Genomic DNA, 20,346 nt, shown 5'->3' on the forward strand with positions numbered 1-20,346 from the left:
TTTTAACTCCATTGTAAGAGCTGAGCTGCATTGAGCACTCCTAGTGCTGGGCTAAGAGTTTGGGATGCAATTCTCTTTCATCCCTTATGGCAACCTCTTCTACTATTACATGTTATCACCTCTGACTTAGAGGCAAAGAACCCCAGTGAGCAAACCAGGGACCCAGGGCTCAAACCAGGTTGGCTTCTGTCAGGACCCAGAAGCCAGAGCTTGAGCAGTTAATTCTGCATTATAGCACTTCCCTTTCACGACAGAGCTAGGATTATGCCCAAGCGCCCGAAACCCTTCTCTCCTGTGTGGCGCGCCACAGTCCTGGCTCCAAAGAGTGGCTTGGCACCCGCTCGTGGTGTGAAGCAATGGAATGAACAAACTGTCCAGGACCCAGGCTTCACACCTGAAGGAGGAAGGACCCCGATTTTCACAGCACCAGGTTTTCTCCTTTAGAATGACAAGCTCTCATCTTTTCCAGTGTGCTAGCTCTTATTGTCTCTGGTTAAATAACAAAGTGCTCTTCTCAAAATGGCTTGCTTCCTGTATTTGTTTCGTTCCAGGAAGAATGTGAGAAAGCTTTGGAAATAAAGTGTTTCATTTATAAGCTATCCTGCAGCCCGCCATCGGTAATTCAAAACTATCATCCTACGTACATTGGTATCATTATACCTGGAGAACCTTCTGAAAGATAATATTTGTGGACCTCTGACTTCCAATGTATGGGTCTGAAAGCAAGAATAATCCAGCAGTATTTGTTCCCACAGGAGATTTCTGGGCACAATTTTTAGAAGAGAAATACGTTAGAACTTTATAGGATCAATATCATGAAAAATTTAATGGTTAATGGGCCCCGGGCTTTCTGAATGAGATGCTGGCATAAGACCCAAATAGTTATTAGGTACAAGGGTGCCTCTTGCAGGAGAAAAAAGGACTAAAAGGAAATCAGAAATCTGATGGTTTTCTGTGTGTAAATGCATGGTGGCCTCAGCTAGATTCTCTCGTATTAATCCCAGCCCAGTGGTGTGCAGTGATTTTGATGAAAGGGATAAAGTTATCACTCTAGGCAATGAATCAGAAAAATTGATGGGGACAAAGAAAATATCATGTATCATGTAGCAAGTATCATGGTCATTTGAAGTCTTGGAATTTGGAGGAAATATCTAAGGAGGAGTGTGAAAATGGGGAAGGATGCAAGATATAATTTAGTAGAAGGAGTCTGTGTCGTAAATGCAGCTGCAGCTTCGTCTGAATATGAAAATAGCCTAGAGGGGAATCTGTACCTAGGAGATGTAGCTGGCTTGAGCAAAGGCAAGGGTCACCAGGAGGCTTTGGGAACAAACGCCATCCGTGACCCTCTGCGTGCCCCGGTCTCTAGCCTGTGTTTACTAGGCTTTTGCAAACACATGTTGAATACATGGATGAGGAAGTCTAGGAGGCAACAGTGCATTTGAAAGGCATCTTTTAAAAATTACTGGACTATTTTTTAATATGTATTTATTTTAATAATGCTTCTTTTTTTTAAAACTAAAAAAAAATTTTTTTTTAATTTTTTGGCCGTGTCGTGTGGCTTGCAGTATCTTAGTTCCCCGACCAGGGACCAAACGCGGGCCCTCAGCAGTGAAAGTGCAGTCTCCTAACCACTGGACCGCCAGGAAATTCCCAGTAGACTTTTTTTTTTTTTTTAGCAGTTTTAGGTTTATAGAAAAACAGAGTAGAAAGTACAGAGAGCTTTCCTATATTCATTTCTTCTGCACACAATTTGCCATGTTATCTCTTGTATTAGCGGGGTACATGTGTTACATTTGATGAGCCAATATTGATACATTATTATCAATTAAATTACATGGTTTACATTAGAGTTCACCATTGGAATTGCGCCTCCTGTGGGTCGGGACAAATGCATAATGATTACAGCATCGTACATAATACTTTCCCTGCCCTAAAAATCCTCTGTGCTCTGCCTCTTCTTCCCTCCCTCCCCTCCAACCTCTGACAAGCGCTGATCTGTTTACTGTCTGCCTAGTTTTGCCTTTTCCAGCATGTCATAGAGTTGAATCATGCAGTATGTAGCCCCTTCAGATGGGCTTCTTTCACTTAGCCCTATGCATTTAAGGTTCTTCCATGTCTCTTCATGGCTTGATAGCTCATTTCTTTGTATCACTGAATAATATCGCGCTGTCTGGATGGACCACAGTTAGTTTATTCGTTCACCTGCTGAAGGACACCTTGCTTGCTTCCAAGGTTTTGGCAATTGTAAATAAACGTGCTCTAAATATTTACATTGTGTCCATAGAAGTTATCACGGAAGCCATATTTTTTAAAAAGGCATTTCTTCACGGCATTTTCTTCATGCTAAGATACTTCTGTGTAATATATGAAAGGTGAATTTCATTTGAAATGGAGGTGCGTGGTTATATGCCCTTTTGCAAAATAGCAATTAGAACATAAGGAAGTAAAACCCTGAATGCTCTGCTCTCTGCCTAATCTGTGTTATTTTATTTAGAAATTACTATATGTACCAAAAGGGGCATTTTTCCTTCAAAGCGTTAAGTGGCGGGGCGGGGGGGGCTTCCCTGGTGGCACAGTGGTTGAGAGTCCGCCTGCCGATGCAGGGGACACGGGTTCATGCCCCGGTCCAGGAAGATCCCACGTGCCGCGGAGCAGCTGGGCCCGTGAGCCATGGCCGCTGAGCCTGCGCGTCCGGAGCCTGTGCTCCGCAACGGGAGAGGCCACAGCAGTGAGAGGCCCGCGTACCGCAAAAAGAAAAAAAGTGTTAAGTGGGGGTTACATGGCCTTGTTGCTTCTTCCTCTGTGAACTCATTAAACTAATTACCATTTTCAAAGTGATAAGCCTTAAATTAGTGTCAGAGTCAAACTCCCCCAAGCCCGAGTGCACACGTGGTTTGCTTAGCTGAACCAAATCACAGCACGATAAATGTCTGGCTGACGATGATTTATCACGGGTGGCAAATCACTAAAATGGCCCCGTGCATATTATTTTTGGTCCTGAGGATGACATATAGGTATATGGTGTGGCTTCTAGGAATGTTTATTATATGAGTTAAAACACTGAAAAAGATTGAATGTACTCTAGCCTGTGGCACTGCAATCAGATAGCAAGAATATGTCTGGTAACAGATGACTGGGGTCTTGCTTTCACATCAGAAATCATGTCTGCCACCTCTGTGGAGGGTTGTCTCTGTGGCCTTCTGCCCCTTTTCTGGACCAAGTTGGTGAAGGTGCAACCCTGGAGTGCAGGGCCCGTCTCCGCGGAGGGCATGACCTACCTGATGGATAGGATTACCCATATCCAGTTATTAGTTCTGCTGCAAAGAATGCCTGGTGTCCTTTTAGAATTCCAGTTGTGTGGTTACCTACAGTGAAGAGATGGTCCCCTGTCGAGACGAGTGATGCTATAGCCACCCCAGGAGGATGTGGAAAAGGTTGTGTCTCACATATAATGAGGCTTTCTGGGGAAAGCAGGACAGCGCCTAGGCTGGTCTGAAGATGGCTTGAGGGAGATGGGAAAGGAGACAGATTCAGCTTTCATGGTGGGTAGGAGCTGGGGCTTGGATGTGGGTTCCCACATGGAGGTAGGAGCTGGCATAGTTTGAACCTTCCATGGGCACTGGGGGAGGGAGCCCCCAGGCTTTCTTATTAGCTTGTTGGGCACAAGTGGAAGAGGCAGAGGTGAGACTTAAAAGCTCTTAGCTGTCAAACATCAAAAAACCGAGTCAGACCCTTTAATACCTCAAACAGTAACTGCATGGATGGACTAAATTAAATTGGCGGCATGTGAATGTAGCAATCTCCGTGAAAATGGTAAATTATATACCTCTGGTCTGACCATCATTTTCTTCTGATCTGAGAGCAGGTGGTAGCTTCCTAATCAGAGAGTCCGTGTTTTAGCCCATTCCTCAGTCTTCAGCTGGCTTCTGTTTTGTTTTGTTTTGTTCTGTTTATTCTTATGGAAAATTTGAGGCATCCATAGAAACAGAGAGAAAAGTGCAGTGAACTGCCATATGCCCTGGATCCACATTTAACAATTAATGAAGTCACGCCTGATTTTATTAATCCACGCTCTGTACTCACTTCCCTTCTTCCTGGATTAATTTGAAGACAGCAGCCATCATTATCATGTCATCCATGGGTGTTTCAGGATGTAACTCTAACTTTTTTTCCTTCATGTCTTTTTTTTTTTTTTTTTTTTTTACTCCTCTGTGATTTTCACTGAGTTCATCCACTTAACTCTGCAGGGTTTGAGAGTTTGGGTTTTGCAGTCAGACTTAACTCTTCCTTTCTGGGTCTCTCACTTGCTAACGCTGTGACTTTGAACAGGTCATGTATCTTTTTGGAGCACTGTTGCCCTCAGCTGTGCAGTGGAGCCAATGCTCTTTACTCGTAGGGTTCAGTATGATGTAATCAAGAGAACATGGAATAAAGTCCTCTGCAGACAGAGTGTTCAACAAATGGTACCCATTACTCTCATTGTTGACCATGGTATCATCATTATTATTTTGAAGGGTTGCTATATGGGGGTTAGTATACAATGTGAAGTATGGGGAAAGAAGGTGAGGAAAAGAAAAAGGAAAGTGTGAGGAATATTTATTTTCATGATGGACAGTTTTAGACCTGGGTATCTATGGTAAGTATGAAAAAGGTCATTCATCATAAAATAGTTTTAGAGATGTTTGTTTGTATAAGAGGAAGAGTGATGATTTAGTTTTTTCCAGTCAATAAGGAAAACCAGTAGACTTCTTTATAGCCTCAGGCCAGCTGGTGATTGCAGCAATTTGGCTTCTCTCTTCCGGCATCTTCCTCCAAGGGGCTCATGATCTGTGAGCCTGATTCCTCTAGAATCCTTTATCAGGTCTCCCTACAGGGTCACCCCATGATGCCTGGACGTTCAAATGATGCTTGTAGATGATACTTAATTCACTGACTACATCTTCTCATTGTCTCTGCCAAGAGCCCGGCCACTGTGCTCCTTCTGATTCTGCTGCATCCCCTGTTGGGATCAGCACAGGAGAGCTCAGTGTGTAAGACCATCTCCTTCTCACCATGAGAAATTAACAGACAGGTCGGTGAGGGCGAATCACCTCCCTTTCTCTTGTAAAGATTGCACTATTTTAACACTGAGTGTTTTCTCCCCTTCAGGGCAGATCTTGGATGTTCTAGATGAGTTGAAACTGGCTAATAACACCCTGGTCTACTTCTCCTCGGACCAAGGAGCACATGTAGAGGAGGTGACTGTCAAAGGGGAAGGTCACGGAGGCAGTAACGGAATCTATAAAGGTGAGCAATCTGTGCTGGTGGGAAATGGCACGGTGTCAGCTCTGTGCTCTGCCTGCCCCCCGCCGCTCACCCCCTCATCGCCTTCTCCTGGACCTTGGAGCTGTGGTGCTATTCTTCTGCCACTTGAAACATACAGGGCTTTATTGGGTCACAGGCATTGAAAACTCAGATGGCCAAAGTGACCATTTCCGCTGTGGTCCCCCCAGAACTTAAAAGCACGCATTCTGTGTCCAGACATTAAAATGAGGGTGTTTTCCCCCTAAATCTAAATTCAGCCCCATAGTAGTTGGTTCATAGTGTAGTTGGCCCCATAGTGTAGTTGGTTCAAACAAGACCCCTTACACCCTCCCCCCATGACCTCTACAACTACAATTGCTTTAAGCCCGGAAGTTTGTGTTGATTTGTTACAGCAACAATAAAAAGCTATTAACTTGTATTTGGGCATCAGAAGTTTGAAATGGGTCTCACTGGTCTAAAATCAAGATGGTAGCAGGACTGCATCTTTCTGGAGGCTCCAGGGGAGAATCCATTTCCTTGCCTTCTCCAGCTTCTGGAGGTGGTCACTCTCCTTGGCTCGTGGACCCTTTCTTCCACCTTTAAAGCCACCAATGCAGTGTCTTCAAACCTTCCTCTCTCTCTCTCTCTCTGACCTCTGCTTCCATAATTCCATCTCTTTCACTTACTCTGACTTTCTTGCCTGCAATTTTAAGGACCCTTGTGATTATGTCAGGCTCACCCACTTAATCCAGAGTAATTTTTCCTGTTTCTAGACCCTTAATCATGTCTGCAGAGTCCCTCTTGTCATGGAAGGTAACCTAGTCACAGTGTCCGGGAATGAGGATGCTGACATCTTTGGGAGGTCATTATTCTGCCTATCTCCACATGCTACAGCATTGTGGGCTGATGCTTCCTTCCTGACAGAGCATTAGCTAAGCCACCACCAAGATGGATCAGGCTACCCGTCATTGGGGATATTAGATAAGACCCATCTGCTGACCCCAAGTTGCTTATACAACATACACTCTGCGAATATGAGACATAGATACCTGGGTATAATAACATGTGGCCCATTTCACAAAGACTTAGGTGAGATACCTCAAAGGGCATATCCGTGCTAAGGGTTAGGACACCACCCGAATCTGCAGTGGGTGTGGGTTGGATGTAACATGGGGGAGGATGATTAGAAGTGACCATGCAAAAGGCAAAGCAAGGCGTCCCAGACAGTAGGGGCTGCTGAATAAAGCAAGATGCGTGACACATAGGAAAGCGCATTGAATTTTGCTCCCTAAAGCCATGAGGTGCCTTATTGCCCTTTCATTATTCTCTCACATGGATGTTTCACAGATTCCCAGGGACTCAGGAAATCAGAGTTTACCTACAAAGATATGAAATGCTAATCTATGGAGTGCTTTCATCCATTAGTTTACAAAACCCTGATTGAACTGTGTATCTGGCACTGGGTTAGAGGCAACAATACGGTCCCTGCCCTAAAGGAGCCCATGGTCAACGGGTTGGGTCGGTGGGTGGCTGGTTGGTTGCGTGGATGGTTGGATGGTTGGTTGGGTAGATGGCTGGTTGGGTGGGTGGGTGGTTGGGTGGGTGGGTGGTTGGTTGAGTGGGTGGATGGTTGGGTGGTTGATTGGGTGGTTGGTCGGTTGGGTGGGTAGGTGGGTGGCTGGTTGGTTGGGTGGATGGTTGGTTGGGTAAATGACTGGTTGGTTGGGTGGGTGGTTGGGTGGGTGGGTGGGTGGTTGAGTGGGTGGATGGTTGGGTGGATAGGTGGGTGGATGGTTTTTTGGGTGGGTGGATGGTTGGTTGGGTAAATGGCTGGTTGGTTGGGTGGTTGGTTGGGTGGGTGGGTGGTTGGGTGGGTCGGTGGTTGGTTGAGTGGGTGGATGGTTGGGTGGTTGGCTGGGTAAATGGCTGGTTGGTTGGGTGGGTGGTTGGGTGGGTGGGGAGGTGGGTGAATGGTTTTTTGGGTGGGTGGATGGTTGGGTGGGTGGTTGGTTGGGTAGATGGTTGGATGGTTGGTTGGGTCAGTGGCTGGTTGGTTGAGTGGTTAGTTGTTTGCATGGGTGGTTGGGTTGGGGGTGGTGGGAGGAAGCCTAAGGAGGCCCATGCGATTTAACAAGGGTGTCGACATTCTTGGCACAAGATGCCTGTGGTGCATACAGCAAGGAGAGCCTCACTCGGCCAACAGGGCCCAAGAAATGTTCCCAAAGGAGACCAGGCTGGGAAGGAGGTAGCCAGAGTGTGCTTGAGCTCTTATCCTTCTACCTCGAGCTCTTTCCACTCTCCCAACCACATACCCTCGTGAGTAGAGCTGGGATGAGGAGAGAAGCACATGGCTTACTCTGCAAACTGGCAGGAATTGGATAACACCAGATCACACCAGTCCTGAACCAAACAGACAGTGAAAAGGCAGTCTGTCACCCATCCCAATGGCAGCACGTAGCCTGTGAAACCTTATACTTCTATTTACATCCTCGACATGCACATCTGAGTCCTTTCAAATTCTGAGCACTGGGGGGCCGGGACCTTTGTTTACACCTTCGGTTACCTGGAACCCAGGAGGGAAGGATTCCTGTTCAGTGCGGGTCTGGACAACCTCACTGGATGTTTATACCACTTCCTTTGCTTGTCATCGTTCCCTCCCCCGTGCAGGACACACGACTGATACTCAGCACAGGTGAAATGACTGAGCAGGTGTCTCTACTCGGAACAGGATTAACCCACTCTTTCAGCCAGCCCTCCTCTATTCAGTCTTATTTTTGAGGAGCGAGAAGTGAAAGTATGTATTCCTGTAGAGTAAGATGAGGTGCTTTCGTCGTATTTCCTTGAGGTTATGGACTGTGCGCGGAGAGTTGTTTTTATGTTATTTTATACATGATAGTGTCTCTCGAGATGGAGTCCCAGACTGCATTTCATGCACTGGCTCCCCCGTCCATTCATTCCCCCGGTGAAGGTCTGTTAGGTTCCAAAGTTGCTTAGTGGCTGCTGCCGAGACGTGTACATAGGTCACAGTAATAGATGTGGTCAGCAAGTAACACGTTATTTAAGAAAGTCACATATATGGTGTGACGGAGCTTTGGTTCGGGGACAGATGACCACCAGCGATGAATCTGAGGGAGCCTGATGATGAAAAGCAGGAGATGTACTGGCATTTTGTGTCGACGGCTGACTCTTCAGAGACCTAAGTGGATGGTGAGGATGAGTCAGAAAGAGAGTGTCCAGGGTCTGAAGGATGCCTTGGAATTGGGCTTCTCATACAATCTGAAGAGCAGGCTCACAGCTGCTCCCTGTTTTTTTTGTTTTTTTAAGAAACATATTGAATGTGTTAGACATACTTTGTTTGAATGCTAGAACTACCATCGGTGTCTGACACTGTATTAATAGCTGAGCCACCACTCTATTGCGAAGCATTATCCCTTTGTCAAGTTTAGTTGAAATCAAGTTCACAGTGAAACATTGTTAACGGTATGATGCTCAAAAAAAAAAAAAAAGATGCAGTTTCCTTCTAGCTATGGGGAATGACCAAAGACTTCTCAGTGTCAAGACGCCTTGTTTTCTAAAGCTGTGAACTTGCATGCACTCCTATGATTTATGCAAACACAGAGAAATCACACCGTTTGAGCTCACTGATCAAAAGAGCATCCTTTCAGAACAATCCTGATTTGCAGTCTTCATCAGAACTGCTCCAAAAGATCTATCCTTCCTCACAGGGCCTCCTCTTCTCTAGTCACATCCCATCCTGCCTCACTCGACTAAGGGCACTCCTACTGTCCCTTAGGGCCCCCCGAGATAATCCACGATAATCTCCCCATCACGCCATCAGTCATGTAATCATATCTACAAAGTCCCTTTTTCAGAAAATGAGGTACAATTCAAAGGTTCCGAGGATTCCAACATGGACATCTTTAGGGGTCATTATTCAGCCTTCCCCTAAAAAACAAAAATCTATACTATTTGAGCTCAGTGATCCCTCCGTATTCCTCAGTCTGTTTCACTAATGAAATCTACGGACCACCTTGGTAGAATGGCTGTGATTAAATCGCGACACAGAGTTCAACAGCTAATCCCTTTTAATCAGAGGAACATTAGATTCTGCTGTAGTCTGCATTTCAAAAAATTAATTTAATTTTGTGGGGTTGAGGGGATAGCGACACTACTAGTTTTCTCTCTCTCTCTTTTTTTTCTAATTGACATATAGTTGATTTACAATGTTGTGTTTGTTTCAGATGTACAGCAAAGTGATTCATTTATACACACACATATATCTATTTTTTTCAGATTCTTTTCCCTTACAGGTTATTACAAAATATTGAGTATAGTTCCCTGTGCTATACAGTAGGACCTTGTTGATTATCTATTTTTTTTAACTTTAAAAAAAAATTGATTTATTTTATTTATTTATTTTTGGTTGCATTGGGTCTTCATTGCTGCGCGCGGGCTTTCTCTAGTTGCGGTGAGCAGGGGCTGCTCTTCATTGCGGTGCACAGGCTTCTCATTGCGGTGGCTCCTCTTGTTGCAGAGCATGGGCTCCAGCAGTTGTGGCACGTGGGCTCAGTAGTTGTGACTCATGGGCTCTAGAGCGCAGGCTCAGTAGTTGTGGTGCACAGGCCCAGTTGCTCCGCGGCATGTGGGATCTTCCCAGATCAGGGCTCGAACCCATGTCCCCTGCATTGGCAGGCAGATTCTTAACCAGTGCGCCACCAGGGAAGCCCTGTTTATCTATTTTATGTAAAGTAGTGTGTATCTGTTAATCCCAAGCTCCTAATTTATCCCTCCCCCACTTTCCCCTTTGGTAACCATAAGTTTGTTTTCTATATCTGTGAGTCTGTTTCTGTTTCACGGATAAGTTCATTTGTGTCATGTTTTAAATTCCATATATAAGTGACATCATATGATATTTGTCTTCCTCTGTCTGGCTTCACTTAGTATGATAATCTTCAGGTCCACGCATGTTGCTGCAAATGGCATTATTTTATTCTTTTTTACTCCTGAGTACTATTTCATTATACATATATATCACATTTCCTTTTATCATTCACCTGTCGATGGACATTAGGTTGTTTTCCATGTCTTGGCTATTGTGGATAGTACTGCTATGAACATTGGGGTGCATGTATCTTTTTGAATTACAGTTTTGTCTGGATATAGGCCCAGGAGTTGGATTGCTGGATCATACGGTAGCTCTATTTTTAGTTTTCTAAGGAACCTCCAGACTGTTCTCTATAGTGGCTGCACCAAAGTACATTCTCACCAACAGTGTAGGAGGTTCCCTTTTCTCCACACCCTCCCTCGCATGTAATATTTGTAAACTTATTTTCACCTTTTCCCTAAAATATCCTCCCTTAGCTGGGACCAGAATAACTTCCCTAAGATTTTCTTAGCGTTTAGAGTTTCCTTCCTCTTCCTCACAGCTGAAAATTCCCCGAAGTCTCGGATGAGAACATCATACTCCTAGCTCTGGCTTCCTTTTCATTCCTCTCCCAAGTCAAGGTCACCCAGCAGGAGGCTCCCCCCTCAACCCCCTGCCTCCCTTTTACTCTGCGTAAAGGCAAGTAATAAGTGTCAATGGAGTGGATAAATTAACTCTATAGATGGCTTCTGCAGAAGCATTGGTTGGGTGTGAGGGCTGAAAATCGTATTTTCCTGAGTGTTCATGAACGTAGACTTTCTCCACGTGCAGAGAAATGCTCTCCGAATTCCCTGATGCCTGCAAGAAAGGCACTGCAGTTTTCCTTGCAGTGCAGATTCCAAAAGCCAGTGATTGGCTGGAGTCCGTGTGGCTTAGGAGTTGCTTCTTACAGTCACCGAGTTTGGCCACTCTTTGCCTCAGGCAGTCACACAGCTTTCAGAGCAACGGATGCTTTTGTTGGAGGAAAAAAAAAAAAACCCAGCAAGAGGCTCTGCTAGTTTATTAGGGGGTGGTTACGTTCAGGTTCATTCTTCAGATTTTAGCAAACATTTTCATCAGCTCCCCAAGAGAGGGCAAAGCTGGCTGGTCTTGCTGGTATCAGGACTTGGGTGCCAGGAGGCATCCCCCAGGCTTCCCCAGGCTTTTCCTCTTTGAAAGAAGCTCACATGTTACCCTCACCTAGCAGTTCATTCCTTCAGTTAAATTCCACTGAGAAGCACGCATATATTGAACCTCCATAGGATGCCAGGCTCGGGGCTGGCTTCTAGGACATGATGACAGCGAATACAGGGTCCCCAGCCTCTAGTAGCTCATATTCTTTGGTTGAGATGGACATCTAAGGAGATGGTTTCAGAATAACAAACTAGAAAGGAAGCTCTGAGAAGGGACAATTAGACGTTGTTCCCCCAACCTGGGAATTCAGAGAACTTCCCAGGAGACATGGACCTTTTGCAGGCTGATGCTTGGGAGTGTTGGCTGGGAGAGGAGAGGTGGAGAGTTCATTCCAGGCAGGAGTGACACACTTTACAGGGAACAGAAAAGCAGCTCAAGGTTGCTATAAGAGATGAAGGTGTCAACAAGGGATACTGGGCGATGTAGCTGATGAAAGGTACCCTACATCCACGTTAGTATGTCTGATAGAATGAAGTAGATAGATAGACAGACAGATAGGGATGGATGGATAGATAGATAGATAGATAGATAGATAGGGATAGATAGATATGATGCATGGATGGATGGATGGATAGACATAGGTAGGTAGATAGATAGATAGCTACCTAGATAGATAGATAGATAGATAGATAGATAGATAGATAGATAGAGATAGATGAACAGACATAGGTAGATAGATAGAAATGTGTGTATATATATTGTGTGTTTATATATATTTGTATATGTGTGTGTGTGTGTGTGTGTGTGTGTGTGTATACATATATAGTCATTGCCATTTGGGTAGTAGTTAAAATTGGAGGTCAAGAATATCACCCAAATCCACTCTAAGGAAAGGGTAAAGAAGTGAGAATAAGGATGAGTTGAGGGGTAACATAAGATGTCTCATGTTTTTGGCTGGTGTGGTTGGGTAGATAGAAGTACTTTGAGGAATTAGGACTCCCAGGCAGCGACTTGGTTCCCTTGTCTTTAGAATTTGAATAATAGGATTGTTATTATAGGAACATCGTAGAAGACTGTTGAGATGACTAAGAAGTCAGTACATGCAAAGTGTGTCCTCAGTGCCCTTAGTGAGGGCAAGGAATACTGTTGTCTGCCAGAGTGCAAGAACTACGATCCAGACGTATTCTACTCACATCTGTATTCTTAGAAGCTAGAATAGTGCCTGACATATTGTAAGAAATTATTTTTGAGTGAATATGTAAATGAAAAACCACTTGAACTTAGGTTTGAAGGCTCAGTGGTTTAACTCAATGAAGCGGGCAGTGAATCAACGTGCTTGTATCGGTAAACCCATTGGTATTGGTGATTGATTAGATATTGGGTTTGAGGGAAGGGAGGACGTCAAAGCTGTCTCTTCCACGTTTGGCTGGTGTGATTCGCTAGACAGAGGTTCCCTTTAGGAATTAGGACTCCTGGGCAGAGACCTATATTGGGTTGGTGTATGGGATCCTTTAGTGTAAGAAGAGAAGAGGGTCAGGGACCAAGCCGAACATAAAAGGTGGTACGGGAGATGATGATCCAACAAAGGAGATACGGAGAGAGTGACAGGGAAATAAGAAGAAAGCTGGGGGGGAAGGGAAGGTCCAGGGAAGGTTCGTAGAAGTGGATGCTGAGAAACAGTCAAGTAGGATGTAGACCCCAGAGATCCATTGTGTATATTATACACGTGATGTTCCCGTGAGTATTTTCGGCGGAGAGCGAGGGGCAGAGGCTGGCTGGATAGAAGGGGGCCGGAAGGTGAGCCGTTTCTCAGATTCTTTTCAGAAATGTGTCTGTGCAGGGAGACGGGCTGTGAAAGGGGTTCTTTGTCATGGGGAAGGTTGGAGTGTATTTCATTCCCTCAAGTCAACTTCCGTAGACGGATCGTGAAGGTACAGGGGACACCTGAGAATGTCAGATTTCTGAGAAGACGGTGGGAAATGAGACCCAACATGCAGGAGGATTGATCTTTGCCAGGAGGAGGGACCTTGTCTAGTCTGGCAGAAAATGCGGAGAGCAGATGCTGGTGCAATGAGAAGGGATAGTGGCTGGAATTTGAAGGTGTTCCCAAATGAAGCCTTCTGTTTCCTCTCTACAGAAGGAAACAGAGTTACCTACTGAAGGCGGGGTAGGGCAGGGCATGGGGGTGACAAGTAGTATTCTGGGGGAGGGTTGACATGCCAGCTGCAGGTAGGGAACCCTGGATTCCAGGAACAGGAAGGAACCCCATTTGGTCACTTTAACCAGATGTTGAGAAGATCTCGATTTACAGAGAACAGATAGATATTTTCATTGAGGGCTGGTATCGTACTGGGAAGGCATGAACATGTGTCAGAGGTTCTCTGGGATCCAGTCTTTTGGCAAGAATGTGATGGAAATGGTATATTGCATGATCTGAGCTGGTCATTGGGACCACATAGGATAAAGTTAGCAAACGTCCCGAAAATTGAAGTGTCATTTGGAACAATTGGGACTGTCCACTTAGTAGAAAACTGAACTACTGAATGATCGCAGTCCTCGACGAGATGACTGCATTGGGTTTTATTTGACAAAACGTGTGACCGTGGTACGACAGGGTTCGATATTGCAGAGTTTGGGCCCAAGGTTGAGAAAGCTGTATTGGAAGGCAGAGGTTTGTGGTTAGATAATAGAGTGTTTGGATCACTCACTTTCGAGACGGAGCAGGTGGGAGTGATGTGGTCTGTGGGTGACGGAGGCCAAGGTTGCCTGGAGGGGCACATGGTTGGGGATGTGACATCAGTGGATAAACTGAGGTCTGGGAGGGCAGGGCGTTGATGTATTTCGTGCTAATCGAGCTCATTTTCCTGGATGGAATGCACAGTGAGACTAAGAAGATGAGCTTGTTGGGTAAGACTCTGGAGGAGAGAACTTTTGGAATGCAACAGGTTAGGGAAATGAAAAAGCCTAGCAAAGTTAAGGGACCAAAAGAGGTAGGAAACAGGAGTTTATAACCACTCCCATCTGTAAGGTTCTCTTTTTCCCCCCCCCCCCCCCAGGAATACTCTGCATCAATTCATCCATTCTTTCGTTCATTCACTGCATATATTGGACCTTCTCTATTTGGAAGGTATTACGCTGTGGACCGCAGTTGATTCAACAGTCGATTAGAGTTTCTTCTCAAGTACTCTTGGTCCCGCTGGGACGATGAGATGGGATCACATTGATTGTCACACATCCCATAAACGAGAACCTTGAAAAATGCCCAGGAAATGGAGAGTAGGAAGACATTACATGTGGTAGTGGTTGTAGAAGCCTTGATTAAATAGGAAGAGCGTCTTATGCAGGCTTTCGAGGGTTTACAGAAATGATTGGGGGTTGGGGGAAAATCCTGGCAGAGAAAACAGCAACAGAACTTTGCAGAAGGTGGGATAGGATGAGTTGTTTGCTGGGGCACTTAGGTGAGACTCAGCTCCACTAAGGAATGGTATTGGCAGGGTACTTTACATTTCAGACTGAAGGAGAGATTCTTTAGTTTTTCGTTCTTGCAGAAGATATGAAGGAGTCCAATTAAGTGAAAAAATAAATCATCAGTGGAAGTTGCGGCGACATTTCCCCCCTAATAACACTGAAGGAGTTCATATTACGGAGTATGGTCAGGGCTGATTCACGTACCCTACTCCCCAAATCTAAATTCGGTAACTTTAAGAGCAGGGCTCTATATGTGGAAGCTATCAATCAAAAAATTTTAAAAAGGGCTACAGATGAACTTATCTACATAACAGAAATAGAGTCACAGATGTAGGAAAGAAACTTACGGTTCCCAGGGGCTAAGGGCAGGGGATAAATTGGGAGATTGGGATTGACACACACACACTACTATATATAAAATAGATAACTAATAAGGACCTGCTGTAGAGCACAGGGAACTCTACTCAATACTCTGTAATGACCTATGGGGGAAAAGAATCTTAAAAAAGAGTGGATATATGTATATGTATAACAGATTCACTTTGCTGTACAGCAGAAACTAACACAGCATTGTAAATCAACTATACTCCAATAAAAAAAAAAAAGAAAGAAAGAAAGAAAAAGAGCAGGGCTCAGTAAACTATGGCATTTAGGCCAGATCCAGCCTGATGCCTGATCTTGTAGATCAAGTTTCCCTGAAACACAGCCATGTTCATTTGTTGGTGTCTGGCCCTCCTGCTTCTGAGGAGTTGGGCAAACCACCCAAACCACCTAAAATCGTTACTCCCTGGCTTTTCAAAGGAAACACGTGCCACCCCCTGGCTCAGATGATTTAGCCGTTTGATGTCTTGCTTAAATAGTCACCTTTAGCTTCTGAAACCGGGTCCGTTAACTTAAGGGTGTTCTTCAGTTCTTTACCTTCAAGCAGTGACATGAGCAGACGGCTGCTGTTTTATTCTTGCCCCGATAACAGGTGGATGATCATGTGATAGGACCTGGGCGGTTTTGTCACCGCCATTGGTGGGGTTTTAGTGCCTGGACTGAATACATACTGAATACATTTAGTGCCTGGTCTGAATACATCGAGGAGGGTGTAAACTATAGCATCTTGGATGAGAAAGACTTTAGTGTGAATTAGATTCGTCACGTGCTTCCTTGCGATTCCCATCAATCCAGGGAACCAGTGTTATCAGGCGGGGAGATGCCCAAGAGGACAAAAAAATGACAAATAGAGTATTGCAGAAAACTCTGTGCCCACGTCAAGCAAAAGAATGGCAAGCATATGCTCTTGCCATTCAAAGGCATTTGACCTGCCGGGTGGCAGCACGTGCAAAGACAAAACTATAGAAGCGTGGTTTAGAGATAGCTGTTCCTAACAAGAGTCTCGGAGTGAATGGTAGAAGAATTTCTCTGCACCGTCCTGGAGAGCTTAACTCAGCCATCGTCTGTCTGTGGCTTCCTGTCACGGCCGAGTGCCACCGGGATGTTAAATGCGTGCACTTGACAATTACTCGACCAAATTTTAAATTTAGACCATGCTCTTTTCTCTGTTCAGACATTTTCAGAAAGAATCCACACTCCTTCACCTGTTTTTCCTGTATCTCCCTTGCAATCCCCTGTCCTTCTCTGCTAACCCTATTTCTCCTTCGCAAACCAACTCAAAGTCTGTTGCCTCAGGGCCCGTGTTCCCAGGGAAGAGGCATCCTCTGTGCTTTCTGTTGGGCTGCAATCAGAGTTATGCACAGCTTGTTACAAAGTCATGGGGAACTACTCCTGGGGAAGCAGCGTGTCTGTTTCTCCATCCATCCACGGGTTCCCTGCTGGAGGGATCCAGCATCTCTGGCCTCTTTGAGCCCAAGGCCGCCGTGCTACTGTCTCCCTTCCCCAAGGACCATTAGTGAGAGACCCTGGGGAGCATCTTGTGTTGACATTGTGACCCACTCCCAGCTCACCCCTCCAGCCGCTCCTGATACCCCTTTCATGCTCTATTTAGTTATTTTCGAATTGCCTCATACGTGCAAAGCTCGTTTTCCCAACTAAACAGTAAGAGCTATGCCAGTAATAAAATAATAACAATGATGAAAACGGCTATGGTCAGTGGTCTCCTGTCTCTCAGGCTGGGGATCATAATCCCGTGAAATACTCACATCTTACACGTCTGGAACGTGTGGCACAGCGGTGGACCCGTGTCCCAAGGGCACAGAGCTGGGGTTTTTGTTGCCTAGGGCTGCTGCACGAATTCACCACCAGTTTGGTGGCTCAGCACAACACAAATGGATGATCTTACAGTTCTGCAGGTCCGATGTCCAAAATGCGTCCACGTGGGCTAAAATCAAGGTGTCAGCAGAGCTGTGCCCCTTATGAAGGCTCTCGGGGAGGGGGGCCACCTGCACGCCTTGGCTTGGCCACCTTTCTCTCTGTTCAGAGCCAGTGACGCAGCATCTTCCAGTCTCTCTGACTACAGCCTCAGCTGCTCCGATGCCAGTTTTCCTGCTTCCCTCTTTCCCCTATAAAGAGCCTCGTGATTGTATTCGACCCACTCACATAATCCAGAATAATCTCTCCTTCTGTCGGACAAGGTACCATATCCCCAGATTCCAGGGGTTGCAGGTGGACATTTGGGGGTACCATTATTTTGCCTCCTACCAGCGGTAAAAAGTAGAAGTGGAATTTGAACCCCGTGACTCCAGAAACATTGTTAGAAGTCTTTGTTGCTGTGAGATCTGAGTATCCCTGATGACAGAGTCAGCACTTGTGTCCACCAGGCAATGCTGGCCATGTGTCATGCATGTAGAGACCATGACATGTATATATTGGGTTGGCCAAGAAGTTTGTTTGGGTTCTTCCGTAACATTTTATGGAAAAACCCAAACGAACTTCTTGGCCAACCCGATACATATTCTTCACCACAAGAGATACAGTATTGCTTGTGAAATTCTCATTGAATCCATGTCATTAAATCACTAGGTCCTTCCAAATCGTCCATCCCACAGTAAGCATTGAAGAGTGCATTGAGGTACGTGTTGGACAGACGTATAAATCTCCTTGATGCCTCTCCTTCGGCATTTTAGGGGGAAAAGCCAACAACTGGGAAGGAGGCATCCGGGTTCCAGGCATCCTCCGATGGCCAGGGGTGATCCAGGCTGGGCTGGAGATCGATGAGCCAACAAGCAATATGGACATCTTCCCGACGGTGGCCAAACTTGCGGGGTCCCCTCTGCCGGAAGACAGGTACTGTGACTCCCAGGTGCTCGGGGCAGTCTCCTTCGGATTTTGTGGGCAAGGGTGTTCCGATTCGCCTGCACGGTGGCATATGCTACTTCCGGCTGGACCCTTTATCCACGCCCAGTTATGGGACTTACTGGTGGGTCCAGCAATGTAAACACCGCTCTGTCCATCCTGTTATCCCAGTGGGAAATAAAGTCCAAAGCCTGAAGGGGATGGACAGTCTTTTTGTTTTTTTAATATTTGTTTATTTATTCATTTATTTGGTTGCACCAGGTCTTAGTTGCAACAGACGGGCTCCTTAGTTGGGGCTCGCTGGCTCCTAAGTTGTAGCACGTGGGCTCCTTAGTTGTGGCAGACGGGCTCCTTAGTTGTGGCATGTGAACTCTTAGTTGCAGCATGCATGTGGGATCTAGTTCCCTGACCAGGGATTGAACCCGGGTCCCCTGCATTGAGAGCATGGAGCCTTATCCACTGTGCCACCAGGGGAATCCTATGGGATGGACGGTCTTTAACTGAGCCTCCCTCTTTTGGCATTCCATGGAACCTCTCTCCCTCCCTCTCTCTCCTCTCTGTCTCTCTGTCTCTCTGTCTCTCTGTCTCTGTCTCTCTCTCTCTCTCATCTGTGCCCATCATCGGCTTGCAGAAGGGCAGCTGAGCAGATGCCCTCTAACCTCCCTTGTTTCATCCCACACTTCTCCTGGCCCTGTTCACCAACTCTTTGCTGCAGCAGCAAGAAAGGCAGTTGGGTGCCTAGTCAGGCCCCTTTTTTCCCAGCACATCTTCATTTAGCGAGTTCTAAATGAAATGTCTTTCTCTTACATTTAAATACAACTTCCGACGGCATCACCCAGTGGTTTCTCCTTAGGTGTTATTACCAATCTGAAGAGTTCTAAGTGAGGCACACTGATTCATTGTTTTCGTTAGTTGGGTAGCAATCCAGGGTAACGGCAGGCACACGGGCTGCAAATCTTGTTCAAATTCAGCTGCCGACAGAACCAAGAGGAAACTGGAAACCGGAGACGAAAACAACAGCTGAGCCAGAGCTGAGTCCATGGACAGGTTTGCTCACCTCCCATTGTGCACAACCTTGGTTCACTCTTCTTTTTTTTTTTTTTTTTTTTCAAATTTCTGCATTAGGTATACGTTCCTCTCAAAGTGCACACACACACACACATACACACATACATACACACTCACAGATGGGAAAGGCAGAATTGTAGACTTCAGCGCTTCTCAAACTTTGTGGCCTCGAGATTCATGTACACTCTTCCCAGATCCAGGAGCCCAAAGACGTTGTGTTTCTGTGGGCGGTATCTATCAGCGTTTGTCATATGAGCCATTCAGCCTGGAAATAAAAGTTTTTAAACGCAAGAGGGCCCAAGCACACACTGCATCGGCTGACAGAGTGATAATGGAGCCACCGGGGAAACCCATCGTCAGCTCATGAAAGAGTGGGGGTACAAAAGGCAAATAACATTTTGAATTACTGCAAAGACAGTTTGAGCTCACAGACCTTCTCGTCGGTCTCAGGCATCCCTGTGGGTCTCTGGACCACACCGTCTCAGGGTAGCTGATGCTTCAGAGAAGAGCAGAGATTCCCGGAGCTATGCTGCTGTGGCTTCACTGCTGCTGAAGCATTGAAGTTCCTGGGCCTTGATTTCTTCTCCTGCAAATGGGTTCACACTTGCACAGGATGGCAAGCACTAGAGCACGTCAAGTGCAGAGTAGAGATGCACGAATACTTGCCATTTTTGTTTCACCCGCCATATTGAGAGGTAACAGGTAGGGAAGTAGAGTTGTTTCCACTTACACGTTTCACGTCCATCTGGGCTCAGAGAATCATCACTATGAGGGCTGAAGGGGCTTCTAAGAGCTGCTATTCCAATCAAACTATTCTTCTTCCCCTCTAATGACAGAAAACTTGGCAGGAGTAACTCATCAAGAGTCTTTTCTTACAGAAAACTAAAACTCTCACTCCTTATTTTACTTGCTTTCTGGCCCTGGTTCTTTCCCTTGGAATAAATCTGAATAGTTCCATGACCCGTGCACACTGAGTGTTCAGATAGTTTCATTAAGTACATTTTTCTCTCATGGTTCATGATATTAAATTCGTCGGTACTCTCTGCTTTCACAATATCTTTATATTTTTATTATTTTTAAAACATTTATTTATTTGGCTGTGCCAGGTCTTTAGTCACGGTATGCAGACTTCTTAGTTGTGACATGCAAACTCTCAGTTGCGGCATGCGTGTGGGATCTAGTTCCCTGACCAGGGATCGCACCCGGGCCCCCTGCATTGGGAGCACAGAGTGTTAACCACTGGACCACCA

The 20,346-nt window shown here is 45.7% G+C and overlaps 1 protein-coding gene across 5 annotated transcripts in view; it reads left to right on the forward strand.

Moving 5' to 3' along the window:
- Positions 1–20,346, forward strand: part of LOC309978695 (steryl-sulfatase-like) — a 180,366-nt gene that overhangs the window by 138,838 nt on the left and 21,182 nt on the right. For all 5 annotated transcript variants that reach the window (XM_082865229.1, XM_082865225.1, XM_082865227.1 and 2 more), the window contains 2 exons: positions 5,149–5,286; positions 17,860–18,019. In XM_082865229.1, coding sequence (XP_082721355.1) covers positions 5,149–5,286; positions 17,860–18,019 — 298 coding nt within the window. The remainder of the gene's footprint in view (positions 1–5,148; positions 5,287–17,859; positions 18,020–20,346) is intronic.

This window comes from Leucopleurus acutus, assembly GCF_964270905.1.
Source record: "Leucopleurus acutus genome assembly, chromosome: X".
NCBI classification, from domain to species: domain Eukaryota; kingdom Metazoa; phylum Chordata; class Mammalia; order Artiodactyla; family Delphinidae; genus Leucopleurus; species Leucopleurus acutus.